The sequence below is a fragment of the Cajanus cajan genome, chromosome 11 (assembly GCF_000230855.2).
Source record: "Cajanus cajan strain Asha chromosome 11, NIPB_CcT2T_4, whole genome shotgun sequence".
Classification (NCBI taxonomy): domain Eukaryota; kingdom Viridiplantae; phylum Streptophyta; class Magnoliopsida; order Fabales; family Fabaceae; genus Cajanus; species Cajanus cajan.
The window spans coordinates 15,159,055-15,172,764 of NC_138527.1; the positions used below are offsets into that span (position 1 = coordinate 15,159,055).

General features: G+C 43.3%; 1 protein-coding gene across 1 annotated transcript; it reads right to left on the minus strand.

The window, feature by feature from the left end:
* Positions 1–5,568: 5,568 nt before the first annotated feature.
* On the minus strand, positions 5,569–13,161 carry LOC145953396 (uncharacterized). Its single transcript, XM_083067339.1, has 4 exons — positions 12,911–13,161; positions 9,930–11,526; positions 6,604–6,719; positions 5,569–5,988 (listed from the first exon to the last, which is right to left on the minus strand). The coding sequence occupies exons 2-4, from the start codon at positions 11,521–11,523 to the stop codon at positions 5,569–5,571; spliced, it is 2,130 nt and encodes a 709-aa protein (XP_082923465.1). The 5' UTR covers positions 11,524–11,526; positions 12,911–13,161.
* Positions 13,162–13,710: the final 549 nt, after the last annotated feature.

The window sequence follows — 13,710 nt, forward strand, 5'->3', positions numbered from 1 at the left end:
TAAAAATACAAGAGAATTGACAAAAATTAAACTAGCCTAAAAAGCAATAAAGTAGCGGCTTTGGTGACCAATTAGTGGCGGTTTTGTGTTCAACTTTTCTAACACTTAACCAAGTGTTTAATCCACCACTAATCCTTCAATATGCTGCTCCTGGACCTGCAAAAGAAACACAACAAAGAGGTTAAGGTGGCTGCCTCACAAGGTGAAGGAATTGGTCACTCAAGTGAAGGAGATTTAGGATGATTTTGGTCACTAAATTAGGTCAAATTTGGTGATTATAGTGTCCAAAATTTTTCCTACTCTTTGTTGAGCAATGCTTGATCCTTGAGCAAGGATTTAAGGCCACTTCCAGCACAAGAAATTATTGAAAGAAAACTAGACAAGCAACAAAGCACAATTTGGAAAGCTTATACCAAAATTAAGAGTAATATGTGTATATGACAAGACTCAAAGAAGTTCAACAAGTAAAACTGAAAATTAAGACTCCAAATAAAAGATAGCACTCAGAGAGAAGAGTTCCTAGATAGGTACTAGAATAGATGAACAAAACAAAAAAAATTTGAAGATAATTGGACAAGTATAGCAAAAGTAGTAGTCAAAACAATAACAAGGAATCAAGTAGGTTTTTCAACTTGTATACCTCTCGGCTTTTTCCTTTTAATTTTCTTTCTCTATTTTTTTTTTTAATTCTTTCTTTTTCCAGTATCAAATTAAGAGTCCAGAGAGTATAATTGCCTTTTGTTTCAAATTTTTCTATGATTCCAAGCTATAGAAACCGAACCAACAAAACAGCCAAAAATTAGGTCAAATTTCAAGTGAAAATGTGAAACTAGTGCACTAGTTTTAGGTTTTGGTTTGGATTCTTTTTGAACTATTTTCTTTTCAAATTTTTAGGTCTTTTAGGCTCTGTTTTAAACTCTGTTTTCCAGCCTCTTAATCATCATTTTTTTTTTAAAATTGAATCCACAAGAAGAGTGCACTAGAAGTAGGATTACACTTGAAATTTTGAGTCACAAAATGTTTAGAAGATTTTCAAGGGAATGTAATTTGAAAACTTAAAGAACACAATGGAAACCTAACTCTAAGGAAACTTGCTAGGACTAATAGCAAATCATGAACACAATAAGGTAAAAGAAAAAGCACATATAGGTAGGCACAATTGAACACAAACCGAAAGCAAAATATGAACAATGTACTCAAAGAAAAAATTTAGGTCAACATGCTATTCAAGGAATTTTGTGACATAGAAAGACTACACACAAACTCTAAGACAAAAACATGGATTAAAAACCAAAATCTAATGCAAATGCATGAAGTCCAATCACGGACACATACAAGAATGGAGAGACTCAAATTAAATCAAAACAAGCACAAGCTAATAGGTCCTAAACATGTTGATTGTGGAAGAAAATTCAAAAACAATCAACCAATGGATCTATGGAACAAAAGAACATTAAAATATAGATCCGAAAATTGAAACTCAATTAAGACAAACATAAGAACACAAAAAAACACAAAATATCACAAGACTATTCGGACCAAAACTCAAGAACACTTATCTCCTTGAAGACCTTGCTCTTGATACCAAAAATGATGGAGGTGAGTAGTAGAAGTGAAACACAATCTCCTCCTAAACTCCTCCTAGGTTCGGATCTTCTTCAATGGAGGTAGAAGTACTCTTGAAGAACTCATGAAGATGATGAACTCTTGCTGAACTTAGAAGACGGAAGCACCCAAGCTCAAGTACTCAAGGGATTGCACACTTCAAAGAAAAGGAAACTAGGTTTTCCTAAGGTTTTTGAAGGCATTCTCTTGGTTTTCTCTCTTGGATGAATTCGGTGATGTCGCCACCGGCCCAAACGGGCCTCGGCGGTCGCGAAGACGGTCGAGCTCTCTTTTTATTTTTTGTTTGAAAATGTATTGGATTGTTAGAATGACTTGTTCTCAAACTGAGACCTCGTCGATCTTATCCAATTTATTATTGAAAGAGTCTCACCAATCCAATTTAATCCCAAGCGGGACCCTCCATGGATTAGTGGTTTTTGTAAAAAGGGAGGGTTCGTGGAGTCGCCACCAATGTTTTACTCAAAACATTGGAAAAAGAAGTTAAGGCAATCGATTTCAAAAATCGACTTCGGCCATTATAACCAGAGTCGGGTAAGGGAGTCGGTTACGCGTGAGGAAGGTGTTAGCACCCCACAGCGCCCCTAACGGGTTCCCTATGACGGATTATTTTACAAATAATAGCACAAAATTACTAAATTACCCCTTTTATTTATGAACGATTATTATCTTAAATATCTACATGATGCTTAAATTAAACACACAGAAAGCAGTAAAAGGAGGGAATTAAAGAAAACCTCTTGGAGCGTGCTTTTATAAATCTCAATAAATGCTAGGAGGCTTTGCGGCGCTCCTTCCCTCTACAAGCTCGCTCGACACTCTCCTCGAAGAAAATTTTTGACTAAGGGAATCAAAAAGATTTCCCCTTCGGTTAAATCCGAGACTCAAGCAAAGCGCTCAGAACTCGAGGATTTAACCGGTCCTGACTCCCAGAGAGGTTCCTAAGGCAGAGCACTGCTCAAAAACCCCAGAACACTCAATAAGAGAGTCAAGAAATGGTTGAAAAGTGTGTATTGACGTCAAATGACGCCATATTTATAGGAAATAGGAGCAATACGGGCGCTGGGGTCAATACGGCCCGTATTGAGAATTTGTTCTTCAATACGGCCGTATTGAACTCAATACGGCCGTATTGAAGTTCACAAATCTTCAATACGGTCGTATTGAGTCCAGTACGGCCGTATTGAAGTTCAAAACTTCAATACAGGCCGTACTGGTCCCCAAGCAGCCCGTATTGGTCCCAATTCCTCCTATTTTCTATTTTTAGCTATCCTAAGACCTCTTAGACCTATAGAGAACCCTCCTTGGGCCTTCTGGAAGTCCTTCTGGCTGATCCTTCTTCAGTCTTCGAGAGTCTTCAAGCTTTATTTCCGACCCGGACAATTTTAGGGGTCTACAGCTGCCCCCCCCTTTACTTGGTCAAACGGCCTTTTAGTTTACCGGTTGACAAGTAAAGGAGTTGACCCAATTGTCCGGGTGATGTGCCAACCTTCTGACTTGTAGCGTCTTCCGGTGGAAAATTGGTTGAGTAGCCTCTCCAGGTTAGCCTCGCTAGACGCCCTAGCTGGAAGCTGTGAGTACAACTTCACTCGCTGCCCGAGTCGGAAGTTGCGTACCTCCGTGCTTTCTGAACACTTTGGTACTGAGTTTGCCCTCTCCAGGGTGAGTACCGTCTCTCCAGATACAACTTTACTCGCCGCCCGAGCCGAAAGTTGCATACCTCCGTGCTTTCTGAACACTTTGGTACTGAGTTTGCCCTCTCCAGGGTGAGTACCGTCTCTCCAGATACAACTTTACTCGCCGCCCGAGCCGAAAGTTGCATACCTCCGTGCTTTCTGAACACTTCGGTACTGAGTTTGCCCTCTCCAGGGTAGCTTCACTAGACGCCCTAGCCGGAAGCTGTGAGTACTGTCTCTCCAGATACAACTTTACTCGCCGCCCGAGCCGAAAGTTGCATACCTCCGTGCTTTCTGAACACTTCGGTACTGAGTTTGCCCTCTCCAGGGTCTGCCTCCGTGTTTCTGATCACTTTGGCAAAGTGAGTTTGCCCTCTCCAGGGTCTGCCTCCGTGTTTCTGTTCACTTCGGCATGGCGAGTTTGCCCTCTCCAGGGTCTGCCTCCGTGTTTCTGATCACTTCGGCATGGCGAGTTTGCCCTCTCCAGGGTCTGCCTCCGTGTTTCTGATCACTTCGGCATGGCGAGTTTGCCCTCTCCAGGGATCTGTGATTGATTTGTCTCCACAGTCCACGATGCTGTTTCGACGGTTTGATTTTGATTTTGATGCCGCTGAGGGCTGGATAACGCAGGGATCCGTCTCGGGGATGTGCAGTTACTCATAGGTTCTTGTGTCCCAACTTTGCATTGTATGGTTGGTGCCCATTGAGGAATTTCTGTTTCCTTGGGGTGTAGACACAAAGATGCTCTTTTTGAAATGAGCGATGCCTTATGTTTGGCTGACGTCCTGTCGACGTTGGTGGAGTATCCCGGTTATCCTTATTCGGGTGACTCTTTTTGACTTTTCTGGTTTTGTAGCCTCTGTGTAGGCTGTTATCCGCTAGGGATGTTGACATGTTGATTTTTTGACTGGCCTCTTCTGTTAGGCAGATAGTCTTGATGTTCGATGTTTTGGCGGGATGCCAAATTCCGCTTGGGGAATTTTATTAATCTTTTTGATTTTCTTCCCCTTTTGTGGGGATGCCTCTTGGATAGGCGATCATCCACTGGGGATTGATGTTGATTGGCCTCTTTTGTTAGGCAGATCATCTTGACGTTCATTTGTTAGGCTGAGAGCCAAATTCCACTTGGGGAATAGTTTATTGGTCTTCCTTTTGAAGAGATGCCTCTTTAGTAGGCGATTGGGGATTTGAAGTCTTTATTCATCCCAGAGTATTATTTAGAAAGCCTCTTCAGGCTTAGCTTCACTCATCGCTTTTGAGTTGGAAAACTATCCTCCATTGGGGAAGTTTAAAGTCCTTAGACATTTTTCTTGGATGATCAGGCCTCCTTTGGGGATTTCGCTGATCGCATTCTGATAGCTTTCACTGGGGAATTTGGCCCGTGAGTGTAAGCTTGAGATATCTCTGGGGAATCGAGCCTTTCTAGGCTCAACTATTCTGAAGGAAGAGTATTGTTTCTGCGAGCCTCTCCAGGCTCAATTATTCTGAGGGAGTATTCTTTCTGCGAGCCTCTCCAGGCTCAGTTATTCTGAAGGGAGTATTCTTTCTGCGAGCCTCTCCAGGCTCGATTATTCTGAAGGAGTATTATTTCTGCGAGCCTCTCCAGGCTCAATTATTCTGAAGGGAGTATTCTTTCTACGAGCCTCTCCAGGCTCGATTATTCTGAAGGAGTATTATTTCTGCGAGCCTCTCCAGGCTCAATTATTCTGTCTGATCGGGAGAGTATTATTTAGGAAGCCTCTACAGGCTTAGCCTCACTCAATGCCTGAGTCGGAGAGCTACTTTCCACTGAGGAAGTCTGAAGTTCTTTGACTTGGAGATATTACTTGGATGATCGTACTTCCTTTGGGAGATTTTGACGATCTTGCTTTGAAAGCTCTTGTTGGATATTGGCTTCATGAGCTGAGGTTCCCTTTGGGGAGTATTATTTCTGCGAGCCTCTCCAGGCTCGATTATTCTGAAGGAGTATTATTTCTGCGAGCCTCTCCAGGCTCAATTATTCTGTACAAGCTTTTTGTTGGATTTTCTGTATTTTTGCCTTTTTCGTTTTCGACTTTTTCTATGTTTTGCCTTTTTATTGGTTACGGCTTTTTTTCGTTTTTGCCTTTTCTTTATTGGTTTTGGCTTTTTCTGTACAGAAATAATAAAGAATCTAGACTCGAAGAGTGAAAAATTTCATTCATTAAATAAGCATGAAATTTTGTACAAAATAATAATGATGGGACGCAGCCCATTCAAACATATACATAAAGAAGAAATAAGCCGGTCCTCAATCCTCTGCCGGCGGATCCTGTGGAGGAGCGGGGAAGTGGCCATGGAGCCAAACCGAGAGGCTATCGAACCCCTGTACCAAGGTGTCTAGTCGAGCGTCGGTACTCTGCTGCCATGTACTGACGCTATGCTGAAATGCATCGAGTCGTGTGTCGATGCTTTGCTGCAGTGCGTCAAAGCGGGCATCAAAGTAGTTCCTGTCTGACTGTGAAGGACCATCCTCTGGCTGCGGGAAGTCACCACCCTCAAAATCGAGATCATTGAGGACGTCGGCATAGGCATCGGGGCCATCTACTCGTACATACCGCTCTCCTGATCTCGTAATGATCCTCATGCTAATCAAGGTGGAAGCGCCAATCAGCTTGGGCGTCAGCGCCCCTGGCTCCTCGCCGTCGGGGCATCTCCATGTCCTCGCTAGCTGTGAAAGGAGTGGAGCGGCCAAGATATACCCCTGTCTAGCCTCTCCTCCCTCTCGTATCCCCAGCTTCCTCACGTGCTCGAGGAAGAAATATCCAGGGTTGGCCTTCCGTCCGGTGGCCATGCAGTATAATGCTAGCAGGTCTGGACGAGTGATCGACTCGGGACTCCTAGACCTGCCATGAATGGTGCTAGTAAGGATCTTATGGCAGATCCTAAGAGCGGTCGGGAGCCGGGAGCCCTTTACCCCTGAATGGTAATCCTCTCGGCCCGTAAGCAACCTCCACATGTCAACCGGAGTCCACTCCTCCGGCCACTCGCATATGGCATCTCGGAATGCTAGCTGATCGTCGCGGCTGAAAAATCCTGCTTGGACGTTGAACTCATCCAACGTCACCGAGCGGTACCCCTGGTTCATCCAGAAGTCAACCGTGCAGACCTGCTCCCCAAAACTGCTCGTCGACTCAGTAACGCCGACGGAAGCCAGAAACTCCTTCGTGGCTGTCAGGTACAGCTGAGAAGGAGGATCGAGAAGGAAACCCCATCCTATGGCGTCGAAGTTACTCCTGATGTCATCTTCCAAGCCCACTGCTCGGAGAAGATCAAAGTCGAGCACCCTTGACGGCTCGAAGTTGAATGTCTCGATAAGCTCCAGCCGTTGCTTGTGCCTATCCGTCATCTCACGTCGAGCTGGGGCTCTCTGTCTCTTGCGGGATGGCTCTGCCATTATCTCTGAGGGTTTTTTGGGGGTTTGCACTCACAAACAGGGATGCAGAGGATGAAGATTGGTATGCAAAATGTGAAAGGGAAAGGCTTATTTATAGACAGGCTTTCGCCAATACGGCCCGTATTGGATTCAATACGGCCGTATTGGCATAGCCGTTTGTGTGCAAAATTTAAAATCAATACGGCCCGTATTTCATTTAATACGGCCGTATTGGCTCTTCAATACGGGCGTATTGGGTTTAATACGCCCGTATTGAAGTTGAAACGTTGTCTTCAACGTTTACTTCAATACGGCCGTATTAGTTACCAATACGGGCGTATTGGATTGATTTTTTTTTTTTTTTTTTTTTTTTTTTTTTTTTTTTTAAAGATAAACAGAGAATAAGTGATCTTCTTGTACACCTATCATCTGTATGCATGTATGCAAATATGGTGCATCTAATTCTATTTGATTCATTTTTTCAAAAGAATTAATCGACGCGTTTTTCGTTTGGATTTTGCCATTCCTCAAGACGGACTGTGCGCTGCCGACTTTTATGACCGAGGAATGATGCATATTGAGTTTGAATTTGGCGCCATCAACCAAATGATACTTCCCTTCTTTTAGAAGATACGTCAACCCTCCTATTGACTACTATATCTCCATGTTTCCACTAGATTATTCTAAAATCGCGTGGGTCAAGAGAGAAGAGAAGGAAAGAATATATTTTTCCTGTAAGTTTGTGTTTTAGAGGGATTCAATTTTATTTTTGAAAAATTGATTTTGAAAGAATGGCTGGCCAATGGTAGGCTTAAGTGTTTAGGTTAGTTTGATTAAACACTTATGAAGTTAAGCACATCTTTGTTATTAATGATTGTGCTTTTGACAATTTGGATAGCTTTTCTTGAGCCCCTTGTTGAATTCTGTTGGCGGTACCATCATGGATTTATTTTTGTTTTTCCTTTTTGATGGCCCTATCTTTTGCCTAAAACACCCCTTTGTGGTGTCTTTGCGGGCTTCTGTTTTTGTTTATTTTTTGTAACCCTAATTTTTGCCTAGGTAACCCATTTGTGGGATTCCTAGCGGGTCTTTTGCTCTTATTTTTGTGCAGCCCCCTTTTTTGGGTTTCCTGCTGAGCCTCTCTTGTTTTTTAGGATTTCTTTTATCCATGATGGCATTTATTGAGGCCAAGAAAAGGTGCTCCAAGTTGTCGTGCACACTTCCACATAAAAATGATGCGGGTTTATTGATTATTAAGATGATTTTAACCTCATTCATGTTTATTCAAACAGGGTTAAATAACGTGGTTTAGAATTTTATTGCAAGCAAGAAGAGAAGCAATAAGAAATAATAATGAATGATTTTATTATAATCACAGTGGAAACATGTGCCCTATCGAGGCTCGGGGGTCGGGCTGTCCCCGAGGAGTAATCTCTAATAGTCATCAGGTTTACATATCCCTATCAGAAGGAGAAGAACACTTGATGACGACGACCGGCCTTGATACTTGTGAACCGGCCTTCCTAAAGATCTGGCTTAAAGAACGTCGAGATGGATCTTTGTTTCTCTTCGTTCTTTGATCTTTACTAGGGTCATATCCTAACCCTTGTTTCCCCGGATTATCCTTGATAATGGGTAGCTCCGGGATTCCTTGGGAGTCCTTGCCTAATCCTTGTCCTGGCAAGTATCCATTCTTTGTGAGCATGGAGGCTACCTTCTTCATTTCTCGGGGAAACGTTTCAACACTGGCGATCTCCAATGCTTGGAAGGCGGTTTCTAAAGCTTCCTCTGCTGCATCCACATATGGTATATTGGATGGCTTGCTGATGAGTATGTCATCTTCAGCTTGTACAGTCACCAGTTTGTCACCCACTATGAACTTGACTTTCTGGTGAAGCGTAGAGGGTACAGCTTTTGCATCATGAATCCAAGGTCGGCCGAGGAGACAGCTGTATGCGGGAGTGATATCCATCACTTGAAATTCGACGTTGAAGATAGTGGGTCCAACTTGGATTGGAAGATTGATTTCTCCCACTACTTCTCTTTTAGATCCGTCAAAAGCTCGAACGATCATGTTGCTCGGGCGCATTTGGACTCCCTTGATTGCCACTTGCTCGAGAGTTCTTTTTGGCATCACGTTCAAGGAAGATCCATTATCTACCAAGACTTTTGCGATGTGATATTCTTTGCACTTTACAGAGATGTGCAAGGGCTTGTTATGATTAGGTCCCTCGGTGGGGATCTCTTCATCGGTGAAAGTGAGGTGATCATTAGCCGTAATGTGACTAACAATCCCCTCAAATTTGTCTTGGGAGATAGAGTGCGACACATACGCCTCGTTCAAGACTTTCAACAGAGCTTGCCGATGCGGTTCGGAGCTTAGGATCAACGACAACAAAGTGATCTTTGCTGGTGTCTTGTGAAGTTGATCCACGATGGAATATTCGCTCTGTCTGATGAATTTTAACAGCTCATCAGTCTCCTCCTCGGATTCCTTATTTTCCTCGGTTCTTTCTTTTTCTTTTCCTTTATTCTTGGGAGCTTTGTCATGAAGATCTTAGGGAGTGTAGATCCTGCCACTCCTGGTCATGCCCCCAAGTCCAGCGATGTTTGATATATCGCTGTCGGCAGAAGTGTGGATGTCGTATATCCACGGCACAGCCTTATTCGATTCGTAGGGAAAAGGCCTTGGAGCGTTAATCCTTAAAGGCGTCGGACCTTCCCCTTTATTTGTCTTGATTACCAACAACGGAGCTGTCGTGTGCTTGCTTTGCGTAGTTGTTGGTTTGCATTTTATTACCAATGGTGTGCGATCCATTCTGAATATACGCATCGATTAATTCTTTCTTTTTATTAATCTTTATTATTTAATTACCGGGAGAGATAAATGCAAATGAATGACTAATGAGATGCAAAGGCAATAAATCTCAAAAATATGATTTTTATTCATTGAAGAAAGTGTACAACTTTTATACAATGCTTTGAAGCAATTTTTTACAAAAAGAGAAAAGCCGGTAGAAACCCACAGGCGGGTTCATACGTCTTTGCCATTCTTCTTCGGCTTCCTCGACATGGCGTGTCATTGCTTCAATCTGCGTATGGACCGCTTGGCTCATATCTTCACTGATTTTCTGAGCCTCTTTCACTTTTTGAATATGGTAGTTGATCATGGCCTGCAACTCATTAAGCTCGTCTTCGGCTCGATCCTTCTCTTCTTGGAGTTTGGCCATCTGTGCCAATCCTTCCCTTTCCTTTTTTGCGGAAGTCGGAAAGGTTTGCAGCTTGTCGTTGAGCGACTTCCCGCCATTGTTGTGCGTCGGATCGAGTCGAGAGTAAATCGTCTTGCATGTCCTTGATCAACTGTGCCTGCTTTGCATGCTCGGCTTCAAGGCGTGCTATCTTAGCGTTGACTTCTTGGAGTTGACTACCCGGTTCAATCTTTGGCATTTTGAATGTCCGAGTAGTCTCCTTGTTGAGGTTAGCACACTCATCCTTGAGCCGCTCTATCTCGTGGTTTTTCTTCTTGCATTGCCTTTGAAGACCATCAATGAGGAAACTGGATGCTTCGTTTTTCTCCTCAAGAACTCTCATTTGAGCTCCTTGGATTTCCAGTTTCTTGGTCAAGGCGTCGACTTGTTCTTGCAACACCTTCCTTGTTGCTGTAGTTGCACAAGAAGTGGATGGCTGAGACACCCCCCTCTCGCTCCTCCATTTCTCATAGTCGGTGGAGGCGGATACCCGAGGCTTCCCAAGCTCGAGATCTCCCTCATAGGTTGGTTTCTCCCACGCTCTTATGATAGCGTGCATGTCCCTCTGATGTTCGGAATCAAAGGAGAAACACAACCCTCCAAGCTCCTCTTTAGTAGGAACAATTTGAGTCCTCATTAGTTGTCTCATAACCAATTTAGGTGAGTAGGCTATGCAACCTCTGAGGCCCATCAATGGTATGCTTGGATAATTGCCGCATCTTATCAATACATTGCTTGGACGGAACCATGGACAAACCCATGTGAAGTGGTCAATGCTCCACTGTTCCATCTCTTCCTTCCATTCGGAAGCATATCGGCGGCGCATGGGGATCTTGGAGAAACTCCTCAATGGATCGGGCAAGGTCCCCATATGACTAGAGGCATAGAAGTGCGTGATGCCCCACACATACAGCAAGGAGGTGCAACATCGGATGATTTTTCCTTGCTTCTGTTGTGTTAGATGAACAGACAGCAAGGTGTCGGCAAGAATAGCAGGCACGGGACTTTTCATATGTACGTCCCAAGCGAAGAAAGCGTCCATCGCAGCATGGTCCACTGTGTTAGCGTGAAAGGGGAATAGAATCGTCCCAAACACGGCTAACGCAAGAGTCTTGTTGAAAGCTAACCAATCTCCCTCACCAGCCAAGGAAGAAAGGTGGTCTTCTATCATAGCAAGCTTCCAACCCTTGATACTGCCGTTCCCCACTAAGGCAGCTGATCGTGATGGTAGTTTGACCTGAGTGGCAACTCTCTCCACAGCCACATGATTTCCATGAAAAATATAGACCCCGGCTGATTTGGGCCATCGAAGCATGAGTTCGTACTCCTCGAGAGTAGGAATTAGGTCAAACTGGGGAAACTCGAAGCAGTGCAAATCGAGACTCCAAAAATGGACCAAGGCTCTCAGAAAGGCTGGATCCACACAGATCTTCATCAAGTCGAGAACTCGTCCATAGGATTTCTCAAATTCCAAACGAGCCTCTCGTGGCATCAAGGTACAGAGGTGATCCAACCTCTCGGCACGGTACAACAAGAAGTCCACTTTCTTCAACTGCCCATGCACCTCCCTAGATCTCTCCATAATCTACAATACAATGCATGATATGAGATGATGAAGATGAATATGCATGCATAGTGTTTATTTAAACTAAGCATTATCATGTTTTCGGGATTTTCCTAATGTGATGCATGATACTGCTTGGTTTGGATAAATATGTATTTTTTCTTTTGGATTTTTGTATATATTTTTTTTTGTTGTTTGTTTTTTTTTGGGTGAAAAGGGAAACTACCTATATGAATGTAATGAAGGTAGATGTTAACACCATGTACTAGAAGATCCTTATTTCTATTTATTCTTATTTTAATAGAATAGGAATGTTGTTTGTTTAAAGAATGCAAATGTATGCTCATACAATGTCACATAGTTAATGCACAAACAATTCACTCATCCATGAACAGTCACGAGCGAATCACGAGGTAGGGGTATCCTGCAGAAAAGTGCATATTCAAGGTGGTTCTAACTGTTCTCACCGGTCTGAGGCCCCCAAGGTGCCCCCATTATAGGGACCCAATTCCTCTCGTCGTAAGCCGATGGAAAGTTCCAACGCACTGTCGGACTTGAGTTCATGGTTATCACCTTGAGTGATGTTTTTCCGACAACGGTCTCATAGGCTCCTATAAACCCATCAACCGGCCGTACTAACATCCACTCCCTATGGATTATCACTCATGCCCCCGGGTATAGAGGGAACTGTTGTGTGCAAAGGTTTGTGTACAGTTTGTATTTCAAACAATTGCGGAAATTAAACAAACAACAGTTATTAAAGCCATATAATAAATCATGTTATCATACAAGTGAGGGGTAGTGAAGTAATTTTAGACTATTATTTTGAAAATAATCCATCACTAAATGGGACTGACTCTCAAGGCTTCCCCAGTGGAGTCGCCATCTGTCGCCACCGGCCCAAACGGGCCTCGGCGGTCGCGAAGACGGTCGAGCTCTCTTTTTATTTTTTGTTTGAAAATGTATTGGATTGTTAGAACGACTTGTTCTCAAACTGAGACCTCGTCGATCTTATCCAATTTATTATTGAAAGAGTCTCACCAATCCAATTTAATCCCAAGCGGGACCCTCCATGGATTAGTGGTTTTTGTAAAAAGGGAGGGTTCGTGGAGTCGCCACCAATGTTTTACTCAAAACATTGGAAAAAGAAGTTAAGGCAATCGATTTCAAAAATCGACTTCGGCCATTATAACCAGAGTCGGGTAAGGGAGTCGGTTACGCGTGAGGAAGGTGTTAGCACCCCACAGCGCCCCTAACGGGTTCCCTATGACGGATTATTTTACAAATAATAGCACAAAATTACTAAATTACCCCTTTTATTTATGAACGATTATTATCTTAAATATCTACATGATGCTTAAATTAAACACACAGAAAGCAGTAAAAGGAGGGAATTAAAGAAAACCTCTTGGAGCGTGCTTTTATAAATCTCAATAAATGCTAGGAGGCTTTGCGGCGCTCCTTCCCTCTACAAGCTCGCTCGACACTCTCCTCGAAGAAAATTTTTGACTAAGGGAATCAAAAAGATTTCCCCTTCGGTTAAATCCGAGACTCAAGCAAAGCGCTCAGAACTCGAGGATTTAACCGGTCCTGACTCCCAGAGAGGTTCCTAAGGCAGAGCACTGCTCAAAAACCCCAGAACACTCAATAAGAGAGTCAAGAAATGGTTGAAAAGTGTGTATTGACGTCAAATGACGCCATATTTATAGGAAATAGGAGCAATACGGGCGCTGGGGTCAATACGGCCCGTATTGAGAATTTGTTCTTCAATACGGCCGTATTGAACTCAATACGGCCGTATTGAAGTTCACAAATCTTCAATACGGCCGTATTGAGTCCAGTACGGCCGTATTGAAGTTCAAAACTTCAATACAGGCCGTACTGGTCCCCAAGCAGCCCGTATTGGTCCCAATTCCTCCTATTTTCTATTTTTAGCTATCCTAAGACCTCTTAGACCTATAGAGAACCCTCCTTGGGCCTTCTGGAAGTCCTTCTGGCTGATCCTTCTTCAGTCTTCGAGAGTCTTCAAGCTTTATTTCCGACCCGGACAATTTTAGGGGTCTACAGGTGACTCTTGAGGGAATTTGGCTGAAGAAATATTCAGAAAATTCTCATATATCAAAAGTGTGTTACAAGGTGAGAAAGGTTACATTTATAGGAGGGAAAATTAGGTTAACTTGGACGGCACCTTGGTGAACCAAGTTG